At 42.5% G+C, this 14,003-nt stretch overlaps 2 protein-coding genes across 2 annotated transcripts in view; one reads left to right on the top strand and one right to left on the bottom strand.

Moving 5' to 3' along the window:
• Positions 1–14,003, top strand: part of Ankrd45 (ankyrin repeat domain 45) — a 28,356-nt gene that overhangs the window by 10,929 nt on the left and 3,424 nt on the right. Inside the window, exons 4-5 of the mRNA XM_052201125.1 lie at positions 6,889–6,983; positions 10,237–10,375. Coding sequence (XP_052057085.1) covers positions 6,889–6,983; positions 10,237–10,375 — 234 coding nt within the window. The remainder of the gene's footprint in view (positions 1–6,888; positions 6,984–10,236; positions 10,376–14,003) is intronic.
• Positions 1,198–3,521, bottom strand: Tex50 (testis expressed 50). The gene is made up of 2 exons (XM_052201028.1): positions 3,198–3,521; positions 1,198–1,443 (listed from the first exon to the last, which is right to left on the bottom strand). The coding sequence occupies exons 1-2, from the start codon at positions 3,519–3,521 to the stop codon at positions 1,198–1,200; spliced, it is 570 nt and encodes a 189-aa protein (XP_052056988.1).

Below are 14,003 nucleotides of genomic sequence, written 5' to 3' on the forward strand. Positions count from 1 at the left end.
CTTCTCTAGGAAAAGTTAACCTGTGGTATTAGTAATCCAAATTATAATTACCCTATAGCATGCCAGGACTTCTGAGACCTGTGATTTTTCTCTCAGTTCAGCTGCTGGTTACTTGGGTATTTTATTTATGAAAGTCCATTGAATCGTACACTTAAAAGTTTTCATGTCTTTTATGGATATTCTATCTCAATAGAATCCAAAAAAATATATGTGCTACCTTGAATTTTGTTAACATTTTGCTCCCATTCCCCAGATCTTTAGCATATAGCTTGAAGAGGCTTTAGGAATATGTAACTGTGTAACTTGCTTGCTGTGTGTGCTTATAAAATTTAAAATTAAACCATTTTGTATGGCTCTTTGCATTGCTGTGCTTAGCAGGCTTTTATGCAATGCTCACCACTAAGTATGCTAATATTATTGTAGGCGTGGCATACAGCAATGGTTGTTTCTTCCTTCTGGACATTTTTTTAGGAGAAGCAATCAAATAGAAATCAGCTGGTAATTAAGAGAAGTATTGCGGAGTATTAAGAGAAAGGGTGAAGGTGATGATTAGCAGGAGAGGCAGTTCATGCCCTGGGATGGGCAGAGAACAGGAAGAAAGTTGACTGGTGCTCAGCTGGGCCTTGCAAAATGAACAGGATTTGCAGAGCAAAGAGCGTAAGCAAAACATTAGACATGAGAATGAAGGGAATGTGTCATGGGACAGTGACAAGATCCTCTTCCTGGAGTCCAAGCCACCGCTTCCATAAGGAAGGGATAAACACAGGGCCTCTGCAGGATGCCTGGGCTTGAATACTATATGAGCTTGAACAGAGTACTTCAATTCTTTGTACCCTGGTTCCCTTTTCTGATAAGAGTAGCCAACAATAGCTCCTTCCTCTTGAGACTTGTGAAAACTAAATGATACAGTGCAAAGCACATAGCAACTACCTATCATGTGGTCAGGCTGAAAAACAAAATGCTGTTGCTATAATTACCACCAGATTATACCCTGAAGTGCCAGTTAAGGTGTTCTCAGTTTATTCTGGGAGCCACGTGAGTAAGTGAACAGAAACCCAGAACTCGTCTGAAAAATTTTCAGTAAGGATTGTGACAAAAAAAAAAAAAAAAAAAAAGCAAGCCCCCAAAGAAACCTTTGTCTCCTCAGATCATTCTTGCTATCACCGATTCCTTTTGTACTCTCCGCACGTGACCAAGCTACGTTTGCAGGTGCTTAGGGCTAGCAGTGTTCTTTTGCTCCTCTCCTCCTTTACTCTTCTTCCTCCTTAATTTACGTTGTTGCTTAGCTTTCTTAAGAGAAGAATGATGAGACACCTGCTTCAGGAACTTGGTCATCATTGACGTGGTGGCCAGTAGTCTGCAGAGTATTTGTTCAATGTCGTAGATGGATGGGGTCAGTTCGTGGTCGTTAGCATGTTTCTCTAGAGAGGCTTGCTTTTTCAGCTGAAAGAGTAAAACAAATGATCAAACTTACATGCTGGACAAGCAAACTTACCCAAACTTCACTAAGAGGCACATGCCACATAGTTATGCAAAAAAAAAAAAAAAAAAGGGAGGTTCCTATAGAAGGTCCAAGTACAGAAGAGATGCTCCTCTTTAATGCACAGCACAAAACTAGACTGGATCACTGTCACCACGGGCAAGCATTGGTTAGCATTGTCTAAGGTTAGAGAGAATTTTGCCAAGATGAATCGGTATGGACAGATAGCGTTCTCCCGGCTGGCTAGCTCTCACAGTGTTAGCATGCTGCCCTGGTCCTGTTGAGCTGCAAACCTGGTGAAAGCAATGACTAGCATAGCAAAATGTGTCTATAATAATGGTATGAGTATTACAAGGGTAACCCACTGCTCTGCAAGAGAAACACATGCGTGGTACTACAGATCCAGCCAAGAGCTCATGGTTGGGGAAACTCACAGGTCTTACTGGGAATCCTGATAATGTTATTTTGCTAAATGGGCATATCAAACTGCCCTCTAAATTTGTGTCTCTCTATAGTGAGACTAGTTCAACTCTCGGACCTCTTCAGAGAAGTCTCTGTGCAGTTGATGATGGTTTTTGCAGAAACTTGCAACTAGTCAAAGTGCAAAGACTGTGGTATGTCCAGACATAAATGGAACATCTATACCATACCACCTCCCCTCAGGCATCATGGAAGATGGGGTAAGGAATCTGAAAGAGCCAGAGGTTAGAGAGGACCAGAGCAAAAACTGGTATCTTCTGATCATGACAGGAATTCTGCACTCATGAACTGAACAGTCCATGTGATCATCTGTACATGATCTATACAAGATCAAGTCAGTTTCATGCTAGCATGGAGTGGGAAAGTGTTCATAAACTCTTACTCATAAATGAGTAGTTTTGCACAGTTAACTTTGGGGGAAGAGAGAGTTAATCTTTAAGTATGTGGTTCCTGGAAGTTTGACCTGAATAAAAGCACTCAGAAGTACCCAGAGCATAAAGTGAGCCCTTAAGACTGTGGTTAGGGGTGGGGATGGAGTTCCGTGAGCTGCAGAGAGCCTGCTTAATATGCAGGAGGCCCTGGGTTTGACTCCCAGAACCAAATAAATAAATAGAAGAAACATATTTCCTTTAATAAGCAACATCACTGTATAATAAGTACATATTTTAAAAACAAGAAATTTATATATCTTGGTCACTCTGATGGTTAAGGAGATATGTGTACTCACATGTTTAGCAGAGTTCTTAATTGTCTCAAGTCATAGCACCGTCTATATATATAGCAAAATTTGGAATTAAGTGCCCTGTTTCCCACTAAGTCCTAACATTTCAAAATCAGTTTACAGTCTGCTTGGGAAGCTCATGCCGACTTTTGAAGTGAGCTTTCTTTGATAGACTCACAGGTCTCCAAGAAGCCCCTTGCATCAGATCATTTTACAGGAAGGCTGTAAAAGAGCACAAGACTCACCTCACTCCTATAAGCCTACCTCTCGCATCTTAATGTTTTGTCGGGCTTTGTAACTTGAAGTAGGAGTTGGAGGAGATGATTTTAAGGACCTTCTGACTAAACATTCATCTGTGGAACTCTTAACCATGTGCACGTCGCTGAGATGATAGGGGTGGGTGGGTGGGGAACAGAGAAGGCAGGCGGCGGAGATGGACAACTTCAAAGATCTGGATAACCTTGGGCTGTGCACTCTGAGATTCTATAAATCCTCTTATTTGCATCACAAATTCACCTTTTTTTGGTGTCTTGTCCATTTCATCCATAGGTAATGCACAGATAAAACAAACAGGATTAAGAAGAGAGCTTGTACTAAGATATAAGTGAGGTGTAAGGAACTCTGTAATAGGTCCATGTTAGCAAAGTTGCAGCAGAGCTTGTCCAGAGGATAAGGTAGGCAGTGGGATGGGGGGACCTTAACCTTCAGGTAGTGCACTTCCTCTGGGAAAATCTCCCATCCGACCTTCGTCCACGTTGTTCCATCACAAATGGAGAAACTCTCTCTGAAGAAGCAGAAGAACAGGAGGGGAGAAAGCACAGATAGTCTTTGGTTAGACATCTTTTTTTTTCTTGTCTTAACTGAGAAGAAAATCTTGAGCTAAAAAATTGGTCAGACAGAGCAAAAGATGCCTCAAGCACTAAAGTGGTGCTCCCGTCAAAGCCTTTCAAATAATCCTGCTTGTCAGCCCCTCACACCCAGCTAAATGCACAGTGATGGTCATTGTTACATCGTCAGCCATAGTGACTCAGGGGTAAGTTTAGTGACATCATTAAAAAATGCACTGGGATGAAAAGGTGTACCCAGCTAATCACCCTAGGTTTCTTGAAAATGAACTATTTGCTATTTGGCCAGAGAGTGTTTGGCAGTAGGTATGCTATCATAATAATGAAACCCCAAGGGAGGGAAAAACCCAAAATGAAACAAATCCCCAAAGGCAGTGGTGTCGTGCAGTGGGGCAGCAAAAGGATAGGCAGTTTCGGACCCCACTGTCATGTGAAAAGCAGACTCAGGCAGAGAACTTGGATACTTAGATGACGTTTCCAAGCAAAATGTTGAAGGCGCAGCTGGTCTTTTTCTTGCTGTTTGTAGTGAAATGGGAAGGGAAAGGGATAAATTGAGGGAAAGTGCTTTCTTACATCTAATGTAATTCGGGACCAATCCACAATTTCCAGCAATCAGTTCTAAGAATATGGTAAGCTTTAGAGCCATCTGAGTTTCCTCAGTTGAGAATTCCCTGTTTAGTTCTGTACCCCATTTTTTAATAGGGTTATTTGACTCTCTGGAGACTAAATTCTTGAGTTCTTTGTAAACACTGGATATTAACCCTCTATCAGATGTAGGGTTAGTAAAGATCTTTTCCCAATTTGTTGGTTGCTGTTTTGTCCTATTGACCGTGTCCTTTGCCTTACAGAAGCTTTGCAATGTTATGAAGTCCCGTTTGTTGATTCTTGTTCTCAGAGCATAAGTCATGGGTGTTCTGTTCAGGAACTTTCCCCTTGTGCTCATATGTTCAAGATTTGTCCCCACTTTCTCCTCTATAAGCTTCAGTGTGTCTGGTTTTATGTGTAGATTCTTGATCCACTTGGACTTGAGCTTTGTACAAGGAGATAAGAATGGGTCGTTTGCACTTTTCTGAAATGTTCAGCAGCCTTAGTTATCAGGGAAATGCAAATCAAAACAACACTGAGATTCCACCTTACACTGGTCAGAATGGCTAAGATGAAAAACTCAGGGGACAGCAGATGCTGGAGAGGATGTGGGGCAAAAGGAACACTTCTCCATTGTTGGTGGGATTGCAAGCTGATAAAACTACTCTGGAAATCAGTTTGGTGATTCCTCAGAAAATTAGACACAGTACCACCTGCGGACCCAGCTATACCATCTCCTGGACATATACCCAGAAGATGCTCCTACATGTAATAAGGACACATGCTCTACTATGTTCATAGCTGCCTTATTTATAATAGCCAGAAGCTGGAAAGAACACAGATGTCCATCAACAGAGGAATGGATACAGAAACTGTGGTATATATACACAATGGAGTACTATTCAGCTATTAAAAACAATGAATTCATGAAATTCTTAGGCAAATGGCTGGAACTAGAAAGTGTCATCCTGAGCAAGACAACCTGATCACAAAAGAACGCACATGGTATGCACTCACTAAAAAGCAGATGTTAGCTCAAAAACTCAAAATAAACAAGTTACAACTGACCCAGCACAGATAGCTCAAGAAGAAGGAGGACTTAAGTGAGGGAGCTTTGGTTCCTCTGAGAAAGGGAACAAAATACTCACAGGAGCAATAAGGTAGATAATATATGGAGCAGAGACTGGTGTAAAGGCCACCCAGAGACTGCCCTACCTGGGGATTCATCCTATAAACAGTCAACAAACCCTGACACTATTACAAGAATCATATACCAAAAGAAGCATGCCATGGTTGTCTCCGGAGGGGCCCTGCCAGAGCCTTACAATTACAGAGGCAGAAGCTAGCAACCATTGGACTGGGCATGGGGTCCCCAATGGAGGACCTGGAGGGTGGTCCGGAGGAGCTGAAGGGATTTACAGCCCCATGGGAAGAACAATGATTTCGGCCACCCAGACACCCCAAGACTCCCAAGGACTGAACCATCAACCAAGGGGTACACATGGTTCCAGCCAAAAATGTGGCAGAGGAAGGCCTTGTTGGGCATCAGTGGGAGGAGTGGTCCTTGGTCAGGTAAAGGCTCAATAGAGGCCCCAACAAAGGGAAACTGAAGGGGGGAGAGGTGGGAGTGTGTTGGGTGGAGGGGCATATACGTGGAGGCAGGGGGTGGGAGGAGGGGTTGGGGGTGTTTGGGGAGGAGGGAAATCGGGAAAGGTTTTACCCTTGGCAATGTAAATGAAGATGATATTCAATTTTTAAAAAAAGGGGGGAAAAAAAAGGAATACGGTAAGCCCTTCCATTTACTTCAGGATTTTAGTTCTCTCAGCGAAGTGTACTTTTTGCGGATCTTCTGGGGTGTGTGTGCATGCATGTGTGCTTGAAAGCTCAAGAAAAGAAAAGTAATGACAGTCTGCCTGCTGGAAATATTTCTCTCTTGCTTTTTTCTCCAGAGTGAACTTTTGACAGATGTGGTTGATGGGATACGGTGTCATGTTTTGTATTTCTTTGGCTCTTCAAAAATCCTATTATAATTCTAGGAACCCACTGGGTGTGCTGAAGTGATGTGTTCCCAAGTTGTTGGGAGACCTCGCTATTTTAGGTAGCAGTCTACCATGTCCAGATAGCCCCTCTCAGCTCAGCACAAAATGGAGGACACCCTTTTCCAGCAGGGCTTGCCCTTCTCTGCCTGACCTTGTCTGGGAAGTTCGACCCCAACATCTTCCTGAGGAAGGTCATGTCGTCCTGGACATGTTCACCTTCCTCTTTTTCAGTTAAGAATCTGCCCAGCAAGTGCCAGGGATTCCTGAAATGCCTCTCCATGCAAATGAGGCATTTCCAGCATATTAAGCCCCAGCCAGGGAGTTACATTCACCCTGAAAACTGCTTTCTACTCTCCAAGGTTCATACATCTAGCCCTTGTCCACCCTGACTGAAGTGCACCGGCTCTTTCACTGAGATCGTCTAAGAGAGCTGTTTCACTGAGTGCCGTCTAAAAGAGCTGCAACAGTACAATCCTTGGAGAAGGCCTTCTCCTGATCCCCCACACTCTCCGTTGGACTGGGATCCTGCGGACCCCACCCTTTCCAGGCCAGGGTGCAGTGGTGCCTGGATACCCTGAGGGAGGGAGTGGAACTCAGAACCACACCCGAGCGCTGCTGAGTTCCTCAGACAGTGACAGTGGACTTTCTACACAAACCTCACTGAGTTCTGGCTCCACAAGCAGCTGACTTGACCTTTGTTTCTGACTTATTTTGTGTTTATCTGTCCTGTCTTTTCAGATGCAAGGCTGATTCTGAAAAAAATTATTACAAAGTCCTCTCTCATCATTACTGACCCAGAAAAGGGACCAGGGAAACTCCTCAAGGAAGACAAGGTACTGTGCTGTGATTATTTCCTGTCCTGGTGCTCTAGAGTTGATGGCGCCCCTTCTCCTCCCTTTCCTTTCCTTCCCCTTCTTTAGTAAGCTTCTGAGAAGAGACGAAATGATAAAAAGTAAATGATGTTGATGTTCAAAATATCACACCTGACCACACAGATGAACATGAGAAATGTTGCGTTGAGTGAAAATTTGGAAAAACAAGCAAAACCCAAGCCTGCAGAGATTTTTATAAAGCCACCCACCCCTACCAAAGCAAATCATCATATACCTGCTTTTGCTTTATTATTTTTTTTTTGCTAAACAGTTAATTTTTATTTTGACACTCATAGCAACATTCTGTGGGCTATAATGTCCTCCTCTACAGTGTTTCCCATTTTTTCATATTTTTTATTTGATATATTCTTTATTTACATTTCAAATGATTCGCCCTTTCCTGGATCCTACCTTCCCGAAAGTCCCATAAGCCCTCTTCCCTCCCCCTGTTCCCCAATCCACCCCTTCCCACTTCCCTGTCCTCCTATTCCCCTACACTGCTGCTCTGAGCCTTTCCAGGACCACAGGCCACTCCTTCCTTCTTCTGGGGCATCATTTGATATGTGAATTGTGTCTTGGGTATTCTGAGCTTCTGGGAATGGCAGATACCTGTCTTAACAGTAAAGTCACAAAGGAGAAACGTGGGTCCTGGCTCTGTCCCTGGGGCCTGTTCTGAGTGGTGAGAGGGGTCAGGAGCTGTTAACTGTCTCTTCTTCTGGAGTACTCTGCTCCTCTGATAGTCACCTTAACCCTTAAAACATACGTGATACAGTTTAGCATGTATGCATTTCTGTATACTACATAAATATGCACAGTATACTTTAGTATACATGCATATGTGTATATTACATGCACAAATCTTTCATAGTGAAAAGTAAAAAAAATGCACAGCTATAAAAAGTTGATTAGATATACATTAAAATTGTACCCATTAAGCTGGGCATAGTGGCATATGCCTGCGTTCCAGCATTTGGGAAGCTGAGTCAGGAGGATTACCTTTAGTTCTAGGCAAGTTTGGCTACACCCTGAGAACCAGTCCAGCCAGGGCTACATAACATGACCCTGTATTTGAAAACTAAATATGTTCCAGGTATTAGATATGTGTGTTGGCTTTAAATTGTTCTCTGTGTTGCCATGAAGGATCCCTGGGAATTTATTCTGACGTTATTTGATGAAATACAGTTAGCTGCTCCTTAAAGGGCACCAGAAAGTCTAGGCACTAGGTTGTCAGACCTGCAGTTTATAGGGTTCTCACCATGAAGGAATGGTGCTTTGTCACCTGATACTAGAAAAGCCTTTAAAAAAATGTAATAGGCATACACCATTAATTAGAAGAAAATAAAATCATCTAGAACAAACTTAACGCCCCTTTCACTTTTTGGTCTTAATTAAGACTTGGAGTTCTGATAGCAGTACTGAGATTTCATCATCTTTCCCCTTTGACTTCTATAAATACAGATACAGGCTTGTCAGGGAGATCTTTTGATAAAAAGGTCTATAAAAGTGGGAGCCTACTACATCGGTTACTATGACTATTAACTTGCTTTCCCCCTCCCCTGGTGTCTCATGGACATGTCCACGAGTCTGGTTTGTTCATATACATCTGTACCTGCGACTTATTGCTCAGCCCTGTGGGAAGAGCACATAAGTAGGTTGTTTATTTGGGTTCATTATTATAAACCTTACCAAACATCTTTTTCTTCATTACTTTATTATTGTTATTATTGTTGTTGTTGTTATTATTATTATTATTATTATTATTATTATTTTGGGGTTTTTTGAGACAGGGTTTCTCTGTATAGCCCTGGCTGTCCTGGAACTCACTCTGTAGACCAGGCTGGCCTCAAACTCAGAAATCCGCCTGCCTCTGCCTCTCAGAGTGCTGGGATTAAAAGCGTGTGCCATCACTGCCTGGCTGTCTTTTCTACTTTAAAAAGTTTTTGGGTGACACGTTATGTCTGTATTATAAGGCACCTGTGAGAGCTATCTTCAAGCAGACATCAGGAATAACTAAATTTGAAATAGCATATGGCTTCTGGCTACTGAACCATCTAACAATGGTAGAAGGAGAGAGAGGTCATGAGACTCACCATTGAGACTGGAGACGCCTTAAACCAGCCTATCCTTTCTCCCTGATTCTCTGTTTTTATTAGCCCTTTTAATGAGAGAAGTGTTTGCAAAGGTTGAAAAAGAATAGGTGGAGAGTAGGTCTGGAGAGATGGCTCAGCAGTTAAGAGCACTGGCCAGTGTGCGATCAGATGGGGATTTTTTGGGAACTTCCTCCTCCAGATACCATTAAGAGGAAGTAAATACCATTCTTATTGAGTCTCCTGTAGTTCATACAATCCACCATTTTTTTAAAAGCTTTATTTGTTTTTATTGTATGTGCATGAGTGTTTGTCAGCATGTATATGTGTGTACCATGTGTGTGCAGTACATGTAGAGGCCAGAAGAGGGCATAGGATCTCCTGGAACTGAAGTTAACAGATGGTTGTGAACTGCTCTGTAAATTCTATGAACTGAATTCAGGTTCACTATAAGAATAGCAAGTGCACTTAACTGCTGAGCCATCTCTCCAGACCTACTCTCCACCTATTCTTTTTCAACCTTTGCAAACACTTCTCTCATCAAAAGGGCTCAATAAAAACAGAGAATCAGGGAGAAAGGATAGGCTGGTTTAAGGCTTCTCGAGTCTCATGACCTCTCTTTCCTTCTACCATTGTTAGATGGTTCAGTCACCAGAAGCCATATGCTATTTCAAATTTAGTTATCTAAAATTAAATATCATTTAAAATTTTGTTCTTCAGTCACATTAGCCACACTCCAAATACTCAAGAGCTAAATATGCCTACGGATTACTATATTGGATGATCTTCTGTCAGATAGTGTATCCTTAGAGATACTCCAGTTTGTAAAAACAATGTGACATTTACTTATTTTGTATGCATGTGTGTGTGTGTGTGTGTGTGAGTGTGTGTGTGTGTGCACGCATATGCACATGTGTGAATGTCTTGGCATTCACATGTGTTCAGGTCAGAGGACAGCTTGGGTGAATCTGTTCTCCCTTATACCATGTGGGCTCCAGGTATCAAACTCAGGTTGTCAGCTTTGGTGAAAGGACCTTTAGCCACTAAGCTTTCTTCTGATCCTAGAGATTCTACAGTCTTATTTTTCAATCAATAAGTAGAAATAAATTCACAATTTCTGTCCCCAGAATACCATCCTCAATGCGTGCCGTATGAAAAACGAGTGGTTGGAAAGCCATCCAGAAGCTTCCATCAGTGAGCTTTTTGAGCAAAAACAACAATTGGAAGATATAGTGTCCCCTATCCTAGCAAAAATGTCTACACCTCGTAAGTTTTGCGCTTTGAATGTCAGGAAATATAATAGTTTAGTTCAGTGTTGTTTTTTTCTGATACACTATGATTTTAACTATCTTCACTTCACTAATAATAACTGTATTCTTTTCATAAAATATGCCTCATTCTAGTCTTGATATTTCATTATTAGTTGTTAAAGTGTATGTTTATAATTTCTTTTCTAAAGATTTATGAGTGTTTTTCCTTCATGTATGTATTTACACCCTCATGCATGCCAAACACCCTGGAAAGTCAGAGTGTCAGATTCCTCAGAACTGGAATTACAAATGATTGTGAGGCATCGTGTGTGTGTGCTGAGAACTGATCCCAGGTCCTGTGCAAGAACATCCAGTCCTCTTAGCTTCTTAATAATCTCCCCATGCCTGCCTTTGGGGTTTTTTGGAAGTGCATCTTGCTACGTGGCTCCAGTTGCTTGTGTCCTCTGAATACTTGGATTACAGGTACCACCTTGCCTGGCTTTTATGCCATTGATTTTGACTAGAGATTGTCCTCCAGGAAAGGATGTTCTTCTGGGAGACAGGGTTGCAGAGTCTGAAAAAGATTTTCAGTATTATAATTTTGCTTTTGGTTGAGGGGAAATTACTGTGGAAATAATATCCTGAGACCAGATGTGCACACATTAGAATCTCATGGGCAGGTAGACCTAAGATTTTAAAGGTGGCAGCCTTATTTATTGTGATATTGTTTTCATGAAATTCATCCTTTAAAGGTTCCAATCAAGTGTGTTTCAGCATATCCACAAAGTTGCATAATTGTCACCATTTCTAATTTTAGGTCATTTTGCTGCCTCATAAAGAGACCCTATACTTATCAACAGGCACTTTCCACTCCCCTCCCTAGAGCCTGGCAATCATCACTCTACTTTCTTTCCTTATGGGTTAGTTGGTTTGTTTGTTGAGTTAGGGTCTTGCTATGTATTTCTGCATGGACTGGGGCTTGTTATGTAGGCCAGGCTGGCCTCAAATTTTCTGTGATCCTCCTGCCTCAGCCTGTTGAGTACCAGGATTACAGATGTGAGATATCATTCCTGGCTTGGATCTGGCAACACAAATAGAATTGTAATATGCTCATTGCCTTTTGTGATTGGGTTCCATCCTTTGGCATAATGCTTACCTTGTTCTTTTATTCTGGAATGTGTATTGGCACTTAATATGGATGAGTAACACTTCACTGTATGGATACATATTTAATCCATTCATCAACCAGTGTACATTTTTGTCTTCTCTCTTGGGCTGGTATGAGCACTGTGTATATTGCCATATACTTTCATTTTTCTGTGGTATGTAAACAGGAGAGGAATTGCTGCATAGGAGGTAACTCTTATGTATAGCCTTCTGGGAAACTGCTAAAGCTGTTTTCCATCTTCCATGTTCACCAATGGCATCTGAAGAGCCCAATTTCTCCCTGCCTTTATTGATGTTTATTATTGCCTTTTAAGTATCTTAGACACACTCAGTGGCTGTGAAGTGACATCATGCTCTGATTTGAATTTCTCTGATCACTAAGAACTATGTGTGTTTCATGTGTTTATGGGTCATTTGTATAATTACTCTGGAGAGGTACTCATTTTGATTATTTAAAAATTTAAATTTGAAGTGTCTTCTACTTATCTCACTAAAAAATCCTTTATGTAGTCTGGATACAAGTCTATTATTAGAAATATCCTCTGAGCTGTGCATGGCGTCAAGTGCCAGCAATGTCAGCACTGGCAAGGCTGAGGCAGGAGGACCATGAATTTGGGGTTGCCTTAGGCTATTCACGATCCATTGCTGACCACGTGCTTCATTTCTGTGTTCCCTGAGAGTTGAAGGAAGGATGGGTTTGAAAGATGAGCCGGGACGGGGAGTACAAAGACAGGATTCATCTCGTTGGCCTCTCATTTAAGTCAGTCATCAGAGAGATAATGTTTTAAATGCCCAAAGAGACTTTGTGGAAGTTTCCAGACTTTTCCTGAGACCTACTTCAATAGGCTAGAATAAAGAAGACAAAGGGGCAAGTTGGCTCACCGCCCTCACCTGCTAGGGTGTTTCTGAGCAAGCAGATGGCTCTGCCTGGAGCTGTTCCCACCCTGTGAAAGGAGGAAGCCATTAGCCTTCTGTGGGAAACACATCCAGATTGCAGCTAAGGATAAGAGTGGCGTTGTAATTTAATCTCCAGCCCCCACACAGGAATGCGGGTGGTACTTGTCTCTGTTATGGCTCAATTAAAGAGCAGTTCTGCCACAGCACTGAGCCAACGATACTCCGTCCACTTAGAGTAATGTGTGTGGTGCTGTGAGGTAACAGAGCCCAACAGTTTTCAGTCAGCTTTCCAGTACTTTTTTGGCTATTAATTGATGTGTCTGAGATGACACCGTCTGGTTTCATGAGTCTGCCTTCATTTTCTTGGCTATATCTTTGATTAGCTGTCAGTGTCATTGCTGAGGTAGACATACATTGGCAATGGAGATATATTGACTAACCAAAGGTTACCAAGATGTAGCCTCTGTTTTTCACTGAGTTTTATAACTTTTGTTCTTGCATTTTGTCCTGAGATATAGTTTGAATTTTTTTTTTATGTGGTATGGCATGGGGTTCAACTTCACTGTGTGTGTGTGTGTGTGTGATATTTATTACCTAAGCTTTTGATGTTTGTCAAGAGGGGTCATGCGTTTTAAGAGGCTGAGACAATTAGGCTAATATAGGTAGTGTGACAGGCCAGCCCTTGTCGTCTATGTAAGTAACATCTACTGATCAGATAGGTGGCACTTCTGGGTACCTTTAGGGGTGACAGTCTTTAGAGTGTCCCACCCTAAGCAGCTCCTCGTGTAGACTGAAAGTAAAGCATATATACCCAGAAAAGGTAAGCTAGGCTTAGAGAGGCTCAGAAGGGAAAAGGGAGAGCATGAAGCAGGAGGATTGTCATCACTGAGCCACGGTAGGGCTCTGTAGTTTCAGGGTGACAGCACAGCCTACTGGTGATAGGTCTGCAAAGTTAGCTTGTGATCATTTTAGTAAAACTACTGAAAAATAGTCTGACAGCTTTAAGTTTTGCTTTGTGGGCAGTGGGACACCATTACAGAGCTTTTAGGTCTGGAGAGAGCTCAGTCAGAAAATGTCTGCCTCATAGACCTGAGGGCCTGAGTTAGATCCCTGGAAGCCACTGACGCAGATGAGCGAGGTGCCAGGTGCTTGTCGTTCCAGTGCTGGGGTGGTGGGGCCTGGTGGAACCGGGGCTAACTGGCAGGCCGGCCTTGCCACATCAGCCGGCCCCAGGCCAATGAGACACTCTGTCTCAGAAAACACCGTGGGCGTGTCCTGAAGCAGGACACTCGAGGCTGTCCTCTAACTTCCAAAGGCCTGTGGATTCACATGCTCAGCATACTCGGGTTCCCCTGTACACAACCACACACCCACCCACTCACACACACAAGGTGTTTGGTGTTGTGTGCTTATAATCTAAGAACTTGGAAGGCTGGAGCAAGAGTTTGAGTTTGAGGCTAGCCGGGGCTGCATAGCAAGACCCTGTCTCAAACACACAAAGAAACAAACCTTCAAGGCAGTAGAGAAGTAGAGAAGTAGGCTTGAGTGGGGGAGAATAATCTGGCTTTCTTTATGAAATG

Source organism: Apodemus sylvaticus, chromosome 12 (genome assembly GCF_947179515.1).
Source record: "Apodemus sylvaticus chromosome 12, mApoSyl1.1, whole genome shotgun sequence".
Lineage (NCBI taxonomy): Eukaryota > Metazoa > Chordata > Mammalia > Rodentia > Muridae > Apodemus > Apodemus sylvaticus.